Source organism: Melanostigma gelatinosum (assembly GCF_949748355.1).
Source record: "Melanostigma gelatinosum genome assembly, chromosome: 2".
In the NCBI taxonomy this organism is placed as follows: Eukaryota; Metazoa; Chordata; class Actinopteri; order Perciformes; family Zoarcidae; genus Melanostigma; species Melanostigma gelatinosum.
The window spans coordinates 28,664,410-28,677,819 of NC_136635.1; the positions used below are offsets into that span (position 1 = coordinate 28,664,410).

General features: G+C 44.8%; 1 protein-coding gene across 1 annotated transcript in view; it reads left to right on the plus strand.

Annotated features, from left to right (window-relative positions):
• fbn1 (fibrillin 1) overlaps positions 1-13,410 on the plus strand; it is a 65,290-nt gene that overhangs the window by 22,958 nt on the left and 28,922 nt on the right. The window contains exons 22-31 of the mRNA XM_079288874.1: positions 212-349; positions 430-480; positions 595-720; positions 825-1,052; positions 1,138-1,263; positions 2,398-2,526; positions 4,281-4,406; positions 5,643-5,768; positions 5,876-5,998; positions 6,836-6,961. Of these exons, the coding sequence (XP_079145000.1) occupies positions 212-349; positions 430-480; positions 595-720; positions 825-1,052; positions 1,138-1,263; positions 2,398-2,526; positions 4,281-4,406; positions 5,643-5,768; positions 5,876-5,998; positions 6,836-6,961 (1,299 nt within the window). The remainder of the gene's footprint in view (positions 1-211; positions 350-429; positions 481-594; positions 721-824; positions 1,053-1,137; positions 1,264-2,397; positions 2,527-4,280; positions 4,407-5,642; positions 5,769-5,875; positions 5,999-6,835; positions 6,962-13,410) is intronic.

The window sequence follows — 13,410 nt, forward strand, 5'->3', positions numbered from 1 at the left end:
GAGTTGGGTCAAATGCTCTACCAGCACTGTCACACTTGAATGAAATGAGCACTCCTTTTTATTTAAGAACAGCTATGCAGATTAATTGATTCAACTCATTAAATACAGACTTTTGGCATCAAAGATCTATATTCAACATGTTGACCCACGTGTTATTTAATTCCACATGACTGAATGTCAAGTAACTATAAGGGTTGTTTCATTACAACAGAGACTACTAAGAGCACCTGCTGGCTGAAGATAGTCAATAATCGCTGTGAGGTCAACATCAACGGGGCCACACTGAAGTCCCACTGCTGCTCCACACTGGGGGAAGCCTGGAACAGTCCGTGTGCCAAATGTGAAAAAGGTGAGATGATCAACATGCACATCTTAGTAAACCACATACCTGCATTGACCGACATCTTATTGGGTGCCCTTCTTTTTCAGATCCAATCTGCGGTAAAGGCTTTGCCAGAGTCAAAGGAAATGTCTGTGAAGGTAAGGTCTGCTGTGATTCCATTTCGACCCAGAGATGCACTTGCATCTTGTTTTAGTAATTTGAAACACTGGACCTGCTCTTGATGTTGCTCTATTTTCTCTGCCGACTGTCAGATGTGGACGAGTGTCAAGTGTTTCCCAAAGTGTGTATCAATGGCAAATGCATCAACACACCGGGCTCCTTCTTCTGCCAGTGCCCTCCGGGAATGACTGTTGATGTGACCGGCAGGACGTGCATTGGTGGGTACTGTCCACGTGCAGTGGAATTGATGTCATCTGTTAAATGTGTCATTTACACCACTTCACTACAAATGCATGTAATATACTGTACGTGTGACTTCCAGACCTGCGTATGGAGCATTGCTACCTCACCCATGACGATGAGCGCTGTGGGGCTCCCATCTCAGGGAAGCAGCGTGTGGATGCCTGCTGCTGCTCAGTGGGTGTAGCCTGGGGCCCCGAGTGTGACGAGTGTCCGGAGAGGGGCTCTCCAGAATATGCCCAGCTCTGTCCTCGTGGCCCAGGCTTCTCGCACAGGGGGGACTTCATCAACGGCAGACCCTTCCTCAAAGGTACCGCACCCTCCACAGACAGACGGCGTGGGTTGTTTCATTAATGGTCTCTCACCTGTCTTCAACCCTCTGCTCCTTCCCTCAGATTTAAATGAATGCAGGATGATCAACAGCCTGTGCTCAAATGGAAGGTGTAGAAACACCATCGGGAGCTTCCGGTGTCGCTGTAATGGCGGCTATGCTCTGGACTCTGATGAGAGGAATTGCACTGGTGAGTAGCACTGAAGCAATGAGACGATTGTCATCTAGTCGACAAGGAAACTAATCAACAACAAGTTGATAATTGATTCATCATTTGAGTTATTTATCAAGCAAAAATATCAAACAGCTGCTGGTCCCAGCTTCAGAATTGTAAGGATCTCTGTTTTATATCATTGTTATTTTTATCTCTTTGAGTTTTGGGGCAATTTGAAGATGCCGCCAATGACTCTGGAAAAATTGTGATTGTCATATTTCACTATTTTCTGACATTTTATAGGCTAAACAACAAATTGATTTATTGATTATTTTACCAAAATAATTTGAAGTTCTTCTGGAATGAACTGTTCACATTTCCAATACTATAAAAGCTGACATTTACTAGCTGCTATCTTTGGCTGGAAAGTTTGCTTCACATCTCAGCTCCATTGTAAATGTACCAGTTGAGTCATTGTTCATCAGTCCCCCTCTCTGAATCCCTCTGCCAAGGCTAATCACAGTAATGTGGTGTAAAGCCATTGCCCACACTCAGCTCATTCCGTCTAATGAGAGTATGACTGCGTTGGACTTGTTGGAGCTGGTCCATGTAGTCTGCATTACTGCTCTGGTGAAATGTGCGCACATCATTTTAGCTTTAAATGCCAGTGCCATGGCTTTATTTTGACAGAATGTATATGGTCTTAGTAAGTAAATGATATATCCCAGCAGAAAGTCTTTGTGTTGAGTGTTTCAGAATGTGGATTAAATTCAAAGGGGATCAGCTTTAGACTTTGGAAGAATCTGCTTGAAGAGCTAAGGCTGCCTAAGTCCTCCATAAATTCACCTCTTTATCTCATTTTACAGCCTTTCTTTGTTGTAACCTTTTGTGCTTTTTCGCTTGGTTTGACTTTTATTCATATTTTGTACCTTAGCGTCATTGCTTTTTGCTACTAATGTTATCAGTTCCTCACTTCTTTGTTCTTTGTTACAGAGTTGAAAATATCTACAAAACAAATGTTTCATCATGTTTTTATTTTATTTGTATCTCTCTGTATTTGTAATGAATCCAGGGAGCTCTCTGAATGTTTTCCTCTGCATGCAGGAATGTTAACGGTGTTTTAAAGAGAAGTTCTACCTTGCTGAGTTCTGTTGCGTTCCTGTCCTGCAGACATTGACGAGTGCCACATCTCTCCGGACCTGTGTGGACAGGGCAGCTGTATCAACACAGTCGGAGATTTTAAATGCGAGTGCTTCGAAGGTTATGAGAGTGGCTTCATGATGATGAAAAACTGCATGGGTGAGTGGCGAATCCTCACACACCGACACCTGCAGACGCTAAAAACACACTGAATCTTCAGCGGGAGGTGATTTGGTTCCGCTCCATGCAGAGACAGCACTCTTTCATGTGAAATCATTTAGTCTGTGAGGACATGTGCGAGAAACTTGATCTTCTTAACAACTCTCTCACACACCCTGTTAAATGAGTAACATCTAAAGAGCAGACAGCTTTGCCAACCTATAAAGGTCTCCAAGTATAGGGAAGACCTGCCTCACATCCCCAGTCCTAATCACAACCCGGCCATCTCCTCCACCCTCCCTCTGGATGAGGTGCTTAGGCTAACATGCCAGACACGGGACTCATTGTTTAGACCAGTGGTTCTCAACTGGTCTGGCTGCGGGACCCACCATCACCCCTTAATGACAAGCCGGGACCCACAACCCAAATTACATATATATATATATATCACATATATATATACTCGAATCAGGAAACTTGTCACAATACCCATAGTTGATTGGCTGAGCTTCATCGTCTGTGTTTTTCCTGCACCGCTGAACAAGTGCCGTAAATGCTGGAATAATTCCGCTGCATAAAAAATGCCCTTCAAAATAAAATCACATTTCTTTTTTCTTTTTTTGTCAGGCAAAGGCCCCGCGACCCACTGAAAACGAGTCCGTGACCCACTTTTGGGTCGCGACCCACCAGTTGAGAATCACTGGTTTAGACAGATGATGTAATCTGATATTCGCAGGCTGTGTGCATTTGTACATATATATATATATATATATATATATATATATATATATATATATATATATATATATATATATATATATATATATATATATATATATATATATATATATATATATATATATATATATATATATATATATATGTGTGTGTGTGTGAGAGAAAGACGGAGAATTAAACTGACTTCATTTAAAACCCCTGTTGGGTGTTGAAAGGGGTCTGGTCTGTGCAGCCAAAGTCTCGTCACAATCACTTTGACTAACTGCTCCATGAAGTCTTAAAAGATAATTGTTCTTTATTACATACTTGACCTGCATGTGAGGGACACGCAATGATTTTCATATGCAGCTACAGTACAAGTCCTAATGTTCTGCCATCTGAGAAAATACTTAACGCTCTATTTCTGTTCTGGTCCGTCGTTGTTGCCGTTTGATTAAATTCTGAGGAGAAATTGTACACACAAAATGGAGAGTCTCAATACTTTTGTCGGACTAAAGCTGCCTTTAGACCAAAATTGGCACGACAAAATTTACTTGCAAGCTGTGGCAAAAAAAAGAAGCATAAAGGAATGGAACTAATGCAGACGGGTTTGCAGTCATAGGATGTTGGTACTGACTGGGCTAGCAGGCGAACAGAAATAACTAACATGTAAAATAATTAGAGACCTTTTTACCAAACACTTTATAGTTGTTACCATCATGAATCTAGCTTCTTAACATCACTTCCAGCCATGAAGCTGCTGAACTCTAACACTAAGGCCGTGTTCAGACTGCCAGCTCAAATACGTTTCTGTCATGTCCAGATTGATTTTAGAAAGTCTGAACAGTAAAAAAAAAACAACAACACATTAAATGTGATTTTTGCAAACAGGATCTAAATCACAGTTGCAGGTGGTTTTAAATGCGGTTCCAAATAGGATTGTGTCTCAGTCTGGCGCTCTAGCCGCTCGACAAACAAATCTGATTTGCCTGCAGTTTGAACACAACATGAATATCTCTACTTGTGTCCACTATCAGACATCGATGAGTGCGAGAGGAACCCTCTGCTGTGCCGTGGAGGTGAATGTCTGAACACAGAGGGCAGCTTCCAGTGCGCCTGCCCCGAGGGACACGAGATCGCACAAGATGGCTCGGCCTGTCTAGGTGAGTGATGAGGTCGTCAGAGAGGAGAGTCGAGCAGACTCAGCGTCTCCGACCTTTTTCCTCCTTCTCGCTTTTCTCCTTTGTTTGACAAATCTGTGTTGCAGAATATAGTTTCTACTCTTATTTTCCTGAGAGAGGAAAGAAGGTCAAAAAGAAGAAGAGTAAGAGCAATTGCTGCCTCAGAGGAGACAGTATGAGTGACAAGTAAGCTTTGGCTCGTCCTGACTTTTCCCGTGCTTTCTATCGTTTCACAACTCAACCCATGTTTGGTTTGCGTTGCGCTGATCATGCAATATTCACTGGGTGTCATTCTGATGACCTAATGCAGTGTATTATGGATTCACACCACTGCCCTTCACGCTCATTTATTTTCTTTATAACCCCCAGAAGTAATAAAAACAATGAAAGCATTACTGAAAACTGCCCACCTCATCCCTTCTGAGACAATGGTCTTCATTATCTCTGGTGAAGTAACATGTTGAAGTGCTAAAATGATGATAGAGATAATAAACCTTGGTTATTTAGCATATTTCAGAGATGGGTGTGATACAGTGTGCCTAATCATGTCGGATTATTTGTTAGAAAGGTCCTATATATCACCATTAAGTACTGAATCCATCATGAAACATCTGTCACAAGTTATACTTGAAGTATGATTCGTGTCTCCACTGTAAGAGTTTTAATGGTGCCATCAACTGTGAGTGTGGAGCCGAAACGATTGTCAATTCGTCGATCGACAGAACATTTAAAGGCAGCTATTCTGATATCGTTTGTCAATGCCAAATGACAAAAATTGCAATGATATCAAAGGTTCTAATATTTAAAATATGAACAGTAGTTTCCGTAGTGTTAAAATGAATATTATTGAGTTGAGTTTTGGACTGTTTTGTAACATTTGTAACTTTGGGTTTTTGTGACATTGTGACATTCTTTTGATATTATGAGCCAAATTATTAATCAAATAATCAAGAAAAAAATCAACCGGGAAATCGATAATGAAATGAATTGCTGGTGACGCCAAACTGTAGGTGGGTGCCTTGCTCAAAGGCACTTCGAAGGGCAAGTGATTGACATTTAGGAGCGTGTGACTTACTCCATTTATTCCATCCTGACTTGCAAGAAGATTAAACCCATCATGCAAACATGCCGATGGCACCTTCAGCTTTAAAAATGAGGGGGTTATCCGTACTGATTATTTATTTACAAATACTTTGAATTTGCTTTGTTCTTTCACAGATATCAACGAGTGTGACCTGAGTGACAGGCTGTGCAGGAACGGCCAGTGTGTCAACATGATCGGCCGCTACCAGTGTTCCTGCGACACGGGATACAAATCGACAGAGAACAGACTGGAGTGTGTTGGTGCGTATTCAACATATTACTCATCATTTCCTCTCGGAGATGTTTCTTTTGATTCCATTGTGACAATCTGAAGTTTAAATGTGACGGTGGGTTTATCTGGCTCTCAGACATCGACGAGTGTACCATTGAGAACGGTGGCTGTGAGACTTTCTGCACCAACTCAGAGGGAAGCTATGAGTGCAGCTGCCACAGTGGATACGCCCTGATGCCCGACCTCAGGAGCTGCACTGGTAAGTAGCTTTGTGTCTTATCTCTGCCATTCTGTCGTAATTCATCTTTTCATCCCTGCAATTTGTAATAGATGTGTTATCGAAACAAAACTACCTTTAAATGATTTGAATCAAGGTTTTTGAGATTGAGAGAAGATTGCACATGCAGCAGTACTAAAGGAATTTAAAAGGTTGTTTTTAGAGAGAACAGATTTAAGAGCAGGAAGAAACGGAGAGAGTCACTGCTGGGATGTGACTGGCACATGTTCAAAGAAAGCATAAGTTGGTCGGCAGACAAAAAAAGTTGAGGCCAAATCTGACAACTTATCGTTTGCTATTAGATCCAAAATGTTACCAAATAGAATAGATAAGTAGATGGTGCTTGTTTATTGATTCCTGGCATTTTATTTCATTTCCATGACTGTAGGCCTCACGTGTTGTACGTAGACTGACTCCTGTGATTCCTGTTATTTTATCTACCAGAGACAGATATACAGACAGAGATCAAAGGCACTACAAGGGTCATTTCAGAGTAGTTTGTGCAAAAGAAGAGCTTGAAATAACTTGAAACATTGTTGTAAAAGCTGTGTCCTACATTGACCGTGCTGATTCATGAGTGACAAAGTAAATGTACTTGTATTCTCCTGTATTCTGCCCTACATAGGAAAGAGGAATATGCCCCTGAAGGCGCATTGTTTTATGTTGTGGTCTCGATGTGTTCTATTAAAATCTGTGGGGTAAATAATAAATCAACATTCAATCCTGGATTACTAGTACTCATTACAGTTGTTCCTGTCCTCTACACTTTGTCTGCTCACATTTCATTTTTTGATTTGCCTCTCTGTCTTCAATCTTCAGATATTGATGAGTGTGAGGAGAGCCCAGAAGTCTGTGACGGAGGCCAGTGTACCAACACCCCAGGGACGTACCAGTGCCTGTGCTTCGACGGGTTCATGTCATCTGACGATATGAAGACCTGCCTGGGTAATGAATGCACATTTTATGCCTGCAATAAAACACCACAGACCACACAATTCTGGCGCTCGGCTTTTACTAGATTCAGTGGGTTCTCAGAGATTTACTGAAAAAACCTTAATGATCATCGTAAAGGTTATCCAAGATATGAGTCATGAGAATAAGACTTAATGACTCAGATCTATGACTCTGTGTGTGTGAGAGAGAGAACAGAATGTAATGTTGTTGTTGTTGATTTACGAGACAGTGCACATTGTGTTAGTTTGGAGGAATGCATGACATTTAGAAGTCTGGTTCCACTGAGCGAGGAAACAAACCCCTTCCATCAATGATGTAAGGACTTTTAGATCGGTGAGCACAACACTCTCTTATTGCTGTATTGATAAAGGTGTTGGGCTCTGGCATATGGCTTAAACATGTGCTGTGGACAAAGAGAATCGGGCCTTCACTGTTTCAAGCACAGGTCTCATCCTGACTTGTAGTTTGAGGAGAACAAGCCTCCTCTGGGTGAAATTTCACACTCAGGTGTGAATTCCCCCCCCCCCCCCCCCCCCCAAATAACCATGGTAACCGCGGCAATCTCATTGGCCGAGAGCCAAGAGACCCGAGGACCCCTGTGGTTCGGCCACTGTTCTATAAAACTCTCTGCTGCCCCCACCTCATAGCTTTCCCCCTTCGACCTCGGTTGAGTTAGGAGGCACACAACCGCTCTCTTCGCCCGGACCCCCCCCCCCGTCCAGGCCACAGAGAATCCAGCTTTCCCCCCACGAGGGAGCCCCTCGAACCCTCATCAAACCCTGACAGGTCACGAGCCATTTTGCTGGACGAAACGACAGTGTTCCACTTTGAGTACGGCTCCACTCAGCCCGCGAGACGAACCCGCATCAGCGATCCGTTCTCTGCTTTTTGTTTCTTTTTATTTTGTGCACAAACCGGCACAGAGGAGCCCGACGAAGCCTCGCTCCTCTCGTGACCGAGGATTCCCGGCAAGACGCGCAGACACGTCGTCTCATCCGAAGTTAACTGTTCTCCCTGCAGCGAGTACAGACCGGACCTGCGTTTGCTCCAGAGCCACGCTAACGGACCGAAGCCGCGCCAGCTCACCGCCGCGCGACACACAGCGCCCGCTGCAAAGCCGCGCCGACCCGCAAGCTCCCCCCTGTCCCCCTTCCCGACGAGGAAAACGGACAGCTTTGCCACAAACACTTCCACGTTGCAACGAAGCATCTACAAGTAAGATTCTTGGCATTTGGGCATAGCTTAGCTTAAATTAACTTAAGTTTAATTCAGGCCATTCATTTATATGTTGACATTCCCGTGTTTTTGTGTGTTTAAGACTGTCGCGTGATATTGAGGTATTACGCAATCATTACGGCGCAGAGAAGCGCCGCTGTATTTGTGTATCAACTATGACTGTTTCTCTGGGATTAATTTCATTCATTGTCTTCCACTCCGTGTGGAAGTTCTCTTTTCATTAACTCGACTCGGTGAGTGAGCTGAGGTGCGTGGTTTATCACGGCATAAGTTACCGGCAGTTCTCAAGACGACAGCGGTATATTTATGCGTGATAGAGCCAGCCAACTCAGGCTCACTACAACGCGCACCGCGCGCAGAAGTCTGATTCATGAGCCCCCACCTTTTTTCTCTTTCCTCCTTTCACGAAACACACACACACACAGCTCCGAATTCTACCCCTGGGGAACCTCGTTCAAACGAGCGCCTCACATCACGTGCTGCCCAGGCAAACGTGAATTACGCACAGCAGCCCCATTCTGCCATTTTGTCCGGGTCCCTCGACTCCGCCATCTTTGTAGTTTCTAGCTGTAGTTCTTAAGGCCCCTCCCCTTTGGCCAGCGTCACTCGACGCCGCCATCTTTGTAGTCTTTAGCGTAGCTGTAAGACTCCTTCCTGTTCACCCACAGACCCACACACATACACATACACATACACACACAGACATACACCCTCATCCATTTTATTCATTCTTTAGTTTAGGCATATAAAATTGTATGATAATGTTTGTTGGTTGCAATATTAATTGATTTGATCATTTATTATTTTGATTCAATAAACTCTGTTATACTTTCAGGAGCAGTCGTCTGTGATTACTTGTGCATATGTATTTGATAAGACTGTATGTAGTGGCCTGTGCTCGAACTTAAAACCCTTCACTGTCACTGAATGTATAGTCATACGCAGACTATTGACATTATGAGTGACTACTAATTATGAGACTTAGTTTTATCGTTTGGTTATTGGTCCCTGTTCGCAGGGTGGTGCCCCGTTTATATTAATAATCATTAATAATTGTTACATACATCAATAATTCTATTGATGTCAAGAATTCAGTTTCTTAAATGCTGATAACCCAAACACGCTCCTTTAGATCCCAACATAATGGTGCCCCGTGTGAGGGTACGTTATTCCAGTTTTGTTACAGTATATATGCACATTAATCCATAATTATTTTTGAATAATTAATTTTCCAAAAAATATTTTTTTTTCGAAAAATTATTTTTTTCTTCGTTTGAATGATCCAAATTCCTGAAACTTATTTCCCAAAATAGGTAGGCTTTGATCTTCAAAATCTTGTCTTATTGTAATTAAATTTTTGATTTTAAATCCAGATTTTTAATCTTAATCTTTAATTCCCTTCTCGAAATTTTATTTCGTTTCCAGGTTTAATTATTCGTTTCATTTCTTAAACTAACAGCCAGCTGTGTAGTAGATTTGATCGTTTTATTTGTAATACCTTGCTTGCTTTCTTAAATCCCTCCAAAGAAGTTACACACAGCTGTCACAGGCCCAAAGTGCTAAACCACATTAGCATTTTCGCACCTCTGGCTGCAAAGCAGTAGTGATACCTCAGAGCAGCAACAGTAGAAACGTAAGTCACAGAGCTAGACATTTCACTGTGCGCCTGCATGAACCGTAACACTAACAGTAATTAACATCTAACAGTAGAAATCCTAAGTTACCGAACTAGACATTTCACTGAGAACCGTAACACTAACAGTTTCCGTTCTAACACTAGGGAATTAACAACTACTGGGAGTCGTGCTCATTAGAGAGAATGAGTAACGAGAAACCCCCCATTCCTGGAGCTGTAGCTCCAGAAGACACCGCATTACGAGATGTGGTGGCTGATGTCCTCGGACTCACAGCAAAGGAAAGAGAGTACTTTGTAAAATACACTGCTGTCCTATGCGACGAGCAATTAGAGCAGCTGGTGGCTTATGTAAATAACCCAGCAGGTAACAGAGAGCGCCTGATTCAGGACGTAATCGGCGAAATACTGCTCATCTACCATCAGAAAATGCAGCTGCAAGCTGCCCGAACCCGGGCACAGAGCGACGAGCAGCAACGCGAGATCTGGACACTCCGAACAGAGGTTCAGGAGTTGTCACGTGACTGTAGAGCCCTACAGTCAGAAAATAGTAGCCTGCGCAGTGACCTCAGAGAGGTCAACCTAGAACTCTCTAAAGCATCAGAGAGTGATGACAAACTGAAAGCGCTTCAAGGTGTTCCAGCAACCCCGGTAGGTACTGCTACCCCCTACCGAGCCTTTCAGCCCAGTCATTTCTTGGTCTCGGCTCCTTCATTCCCCGAGACCCGAACCACCTTGCATTTCTTGAAAGCGACATCCCCAACCAGGAGGAGAGAGGACCAACACCAGGTCCTAGTCGGCCCAGGTGGCTTCAAAACCACCTCAGGCCAACGCAATCCTCCACGCAGTTCACGCGCGCAACAAGAACTGACCCCATCCCCCTCAGGGAGGGAGGATGATAGTCGTTACCACCATCGCGAGTATGGAGACTCAGACGACTCGGACGGCCCAGGCCCCATCAACCTTGGAGGCCTGCGTACTCGACAGATTGAGTCTCTGGTAAAAGACGTAGAGCGCTTTAATCCCGATAATCACGACTCGAGCATCGATGACTACCTAAGGGAGATCGATCGCTGCCTCCTCGACCTATCGCGCCCCTCATCGCGCGAAAAGCTAAAGCTAGTGTGGAAAACCACTGCGCGAAGCGTTCACGCTTTCATTGAAACGCTCCAGCCGAGCATCCGCGACTGCTATTCATCCCTGTGTCACGCCCTTAGGGAGGAGTACTCCCTGTACACCGACCCAGCCTCTGCCACCCTCGGCGCCTTTGCCATTTCCCAGGAAAGGCTACAGTCTCCGAGAGACTACTTCAGGCGCTTGAGATCTGCGTACTTCCAAGGACGTAACGCCCCAGGTCTAGAAGAAGACCATGCCTTCAAGTCGCTTTTCTTGCACAATCTCCACGACAACGTGAGATACGATGTTACTATGCACTGCAGAACGAGTAACCTCACCATGCCAGAGATTAAGAAATACGCGCAACTTGCATGGGAGACACGCGGACGGCCGACAAATCGGTACGAAGACACCGCCATAGTCTTAGGCATCCAACAGTCGAGCGACTCCGACCTAGCGTCGGAAGACGACGAGAGGACTTGGCCTAGCGAGCCCTGGTCACCCCCGAGGAACAAACGACCCTGGCGGTCGAAAGACCAACGGAACCAGGGGGGTGAAAGACACCCTCAAGGGCAACCCATCAGGTAACGCTGACTCGCAGCCCACCTGACTAAGCCAAGTGACCTTTCCCCCTGCTGCCAAGTCGACGTGGTAGGGGGGGGAAGAGAACTCAGCACACTTCCGGAAACGACCACTCCCATTTTCGCACCTCGTTCTTCAACCTTCTTGGGCGACCTTGCTCGCAAAGGCAATGCCCGTTATGTATAAATCTATACATATTCTTCAGTCCTACTGGGGGGTCATAACACTCTTGCTCTACCCGACTCCGGGTCAGAAACGAGCCTCATGTGTTCCCCCACCTTTTCGCATACACCTCTAGGGTGCCACAACCTTAGAGGCCCTTCGAGCACCCTTTCGAGTAGCTCGTAAGATCTTTCGTCAACTAAGCCTTCTTCTCCTGCTCTGTCAGCATGAGCCACCTCCAGCTTGTTCAACGAAGCCACCGCCTTCTTTCAGCCGAGTCATCGCCCGGGCCTATCAAGTCGCCAGTGCCGTAGGTAACTGAACTTGACCTGTGCGCCGGACCTGTCTCCATCTCTAATTAGGAGGGTGGGGGGAGGGAGATATCACCAGCCCGCCATGACACACTCCAGAATGAAACTGTTCGCGACATTTCCCTGAGTGCTGACGGTAACGTGGGATATCCACCCTCGCCACTTGAACAGCGCGAGGGGGGGTGGGATCTCTGACAACAGAAACTTAGAGAGATGCACTTCACAGGAAGTACACTCTAATCTCGCCAGTGCCGAAACCAACCGGCAGAATGGCAGCTTACTATTGACTACTAACGTTTAACTGCATGCTCCACCTCACCCTGTAGACATGCACTAACCGCTAACACAGCCAACTTCAACCAGAACAGTTGCATGACCTGACAAACCATTGTGACTGTAAACTGATGCTCCACTCTCATAGAGAACCCTTTGCATGCTTTATAGACTCTACCAGAAGTAACCAAAGAAGACATAACCTCTGCCGTAGCAGTCAGATTTAACCCAGGACCTCATCCGAGAAGGCTCAGCTGTCAACAGCTGGAGCAGCGAGAGACCAGCCTAGCTAGTCACACTAGCCGTGCTAAGAAATCTGTAAATCTGCTACCACTACTGTTATGCAACCCTCACAGGTACCTCTGGCCTATAGTCTTGGCAACGCAACTCCAATATCGATAGATTCTAAAACTTAGACACAGGACTCGCTCTAAATCTACCGATCAGAGAGAGATAGACGCACATATCATGTACCAATAGATCCAGAAGCGACAGACTAACTGGATTCCCTCCTATTCGTAACACCACGTAGCCAACCTACGACTGCTCCACCGACGGACTCCAGTCCTGTCTAGGAGTTGAACCAGTAACCACTGTTTGCCCCTCACCTGCTTCTTGTCTTTCTATTCTTTCCTTCTCTCTCTTTTGTTTTGTTTATTTGGGTTGTTACTTTCTTTGACACTGTGCCACAATGCTAGATTATCACAACATCATAATAGCGATTGAATTATTTGGGAATAATGTTTTGCTCACCTATGATTTGAATTGTGTATGATAGTAGATGTAGGTAGAAGTAGTTAAAGTCATCTGCCCAGATGCCACCTTAGTCATCTGCCCAGATGCCAATGAACTCTGAACAATGAACTCTGAACTTGAACACCATGAACTTGACCACTATGAACCTTGAACTCTATGAACAATGAACACTGCCTGTTTTAACCACTGCTTTTGGTCTCAGGAACACTTGGACTGTCTCACCTCTTCAGGTTTCCCCACCACATGGGTGCACATGCCAGCCCTTGGTTTGCTCTAAAGACCGAAGCCAACACCTCGCTCTTCAGAACAAAGGGGGGATGTTGGGCTCTGGCATATGGCTTAAACATGTGCTGTGGACAAAGAGAATCGGG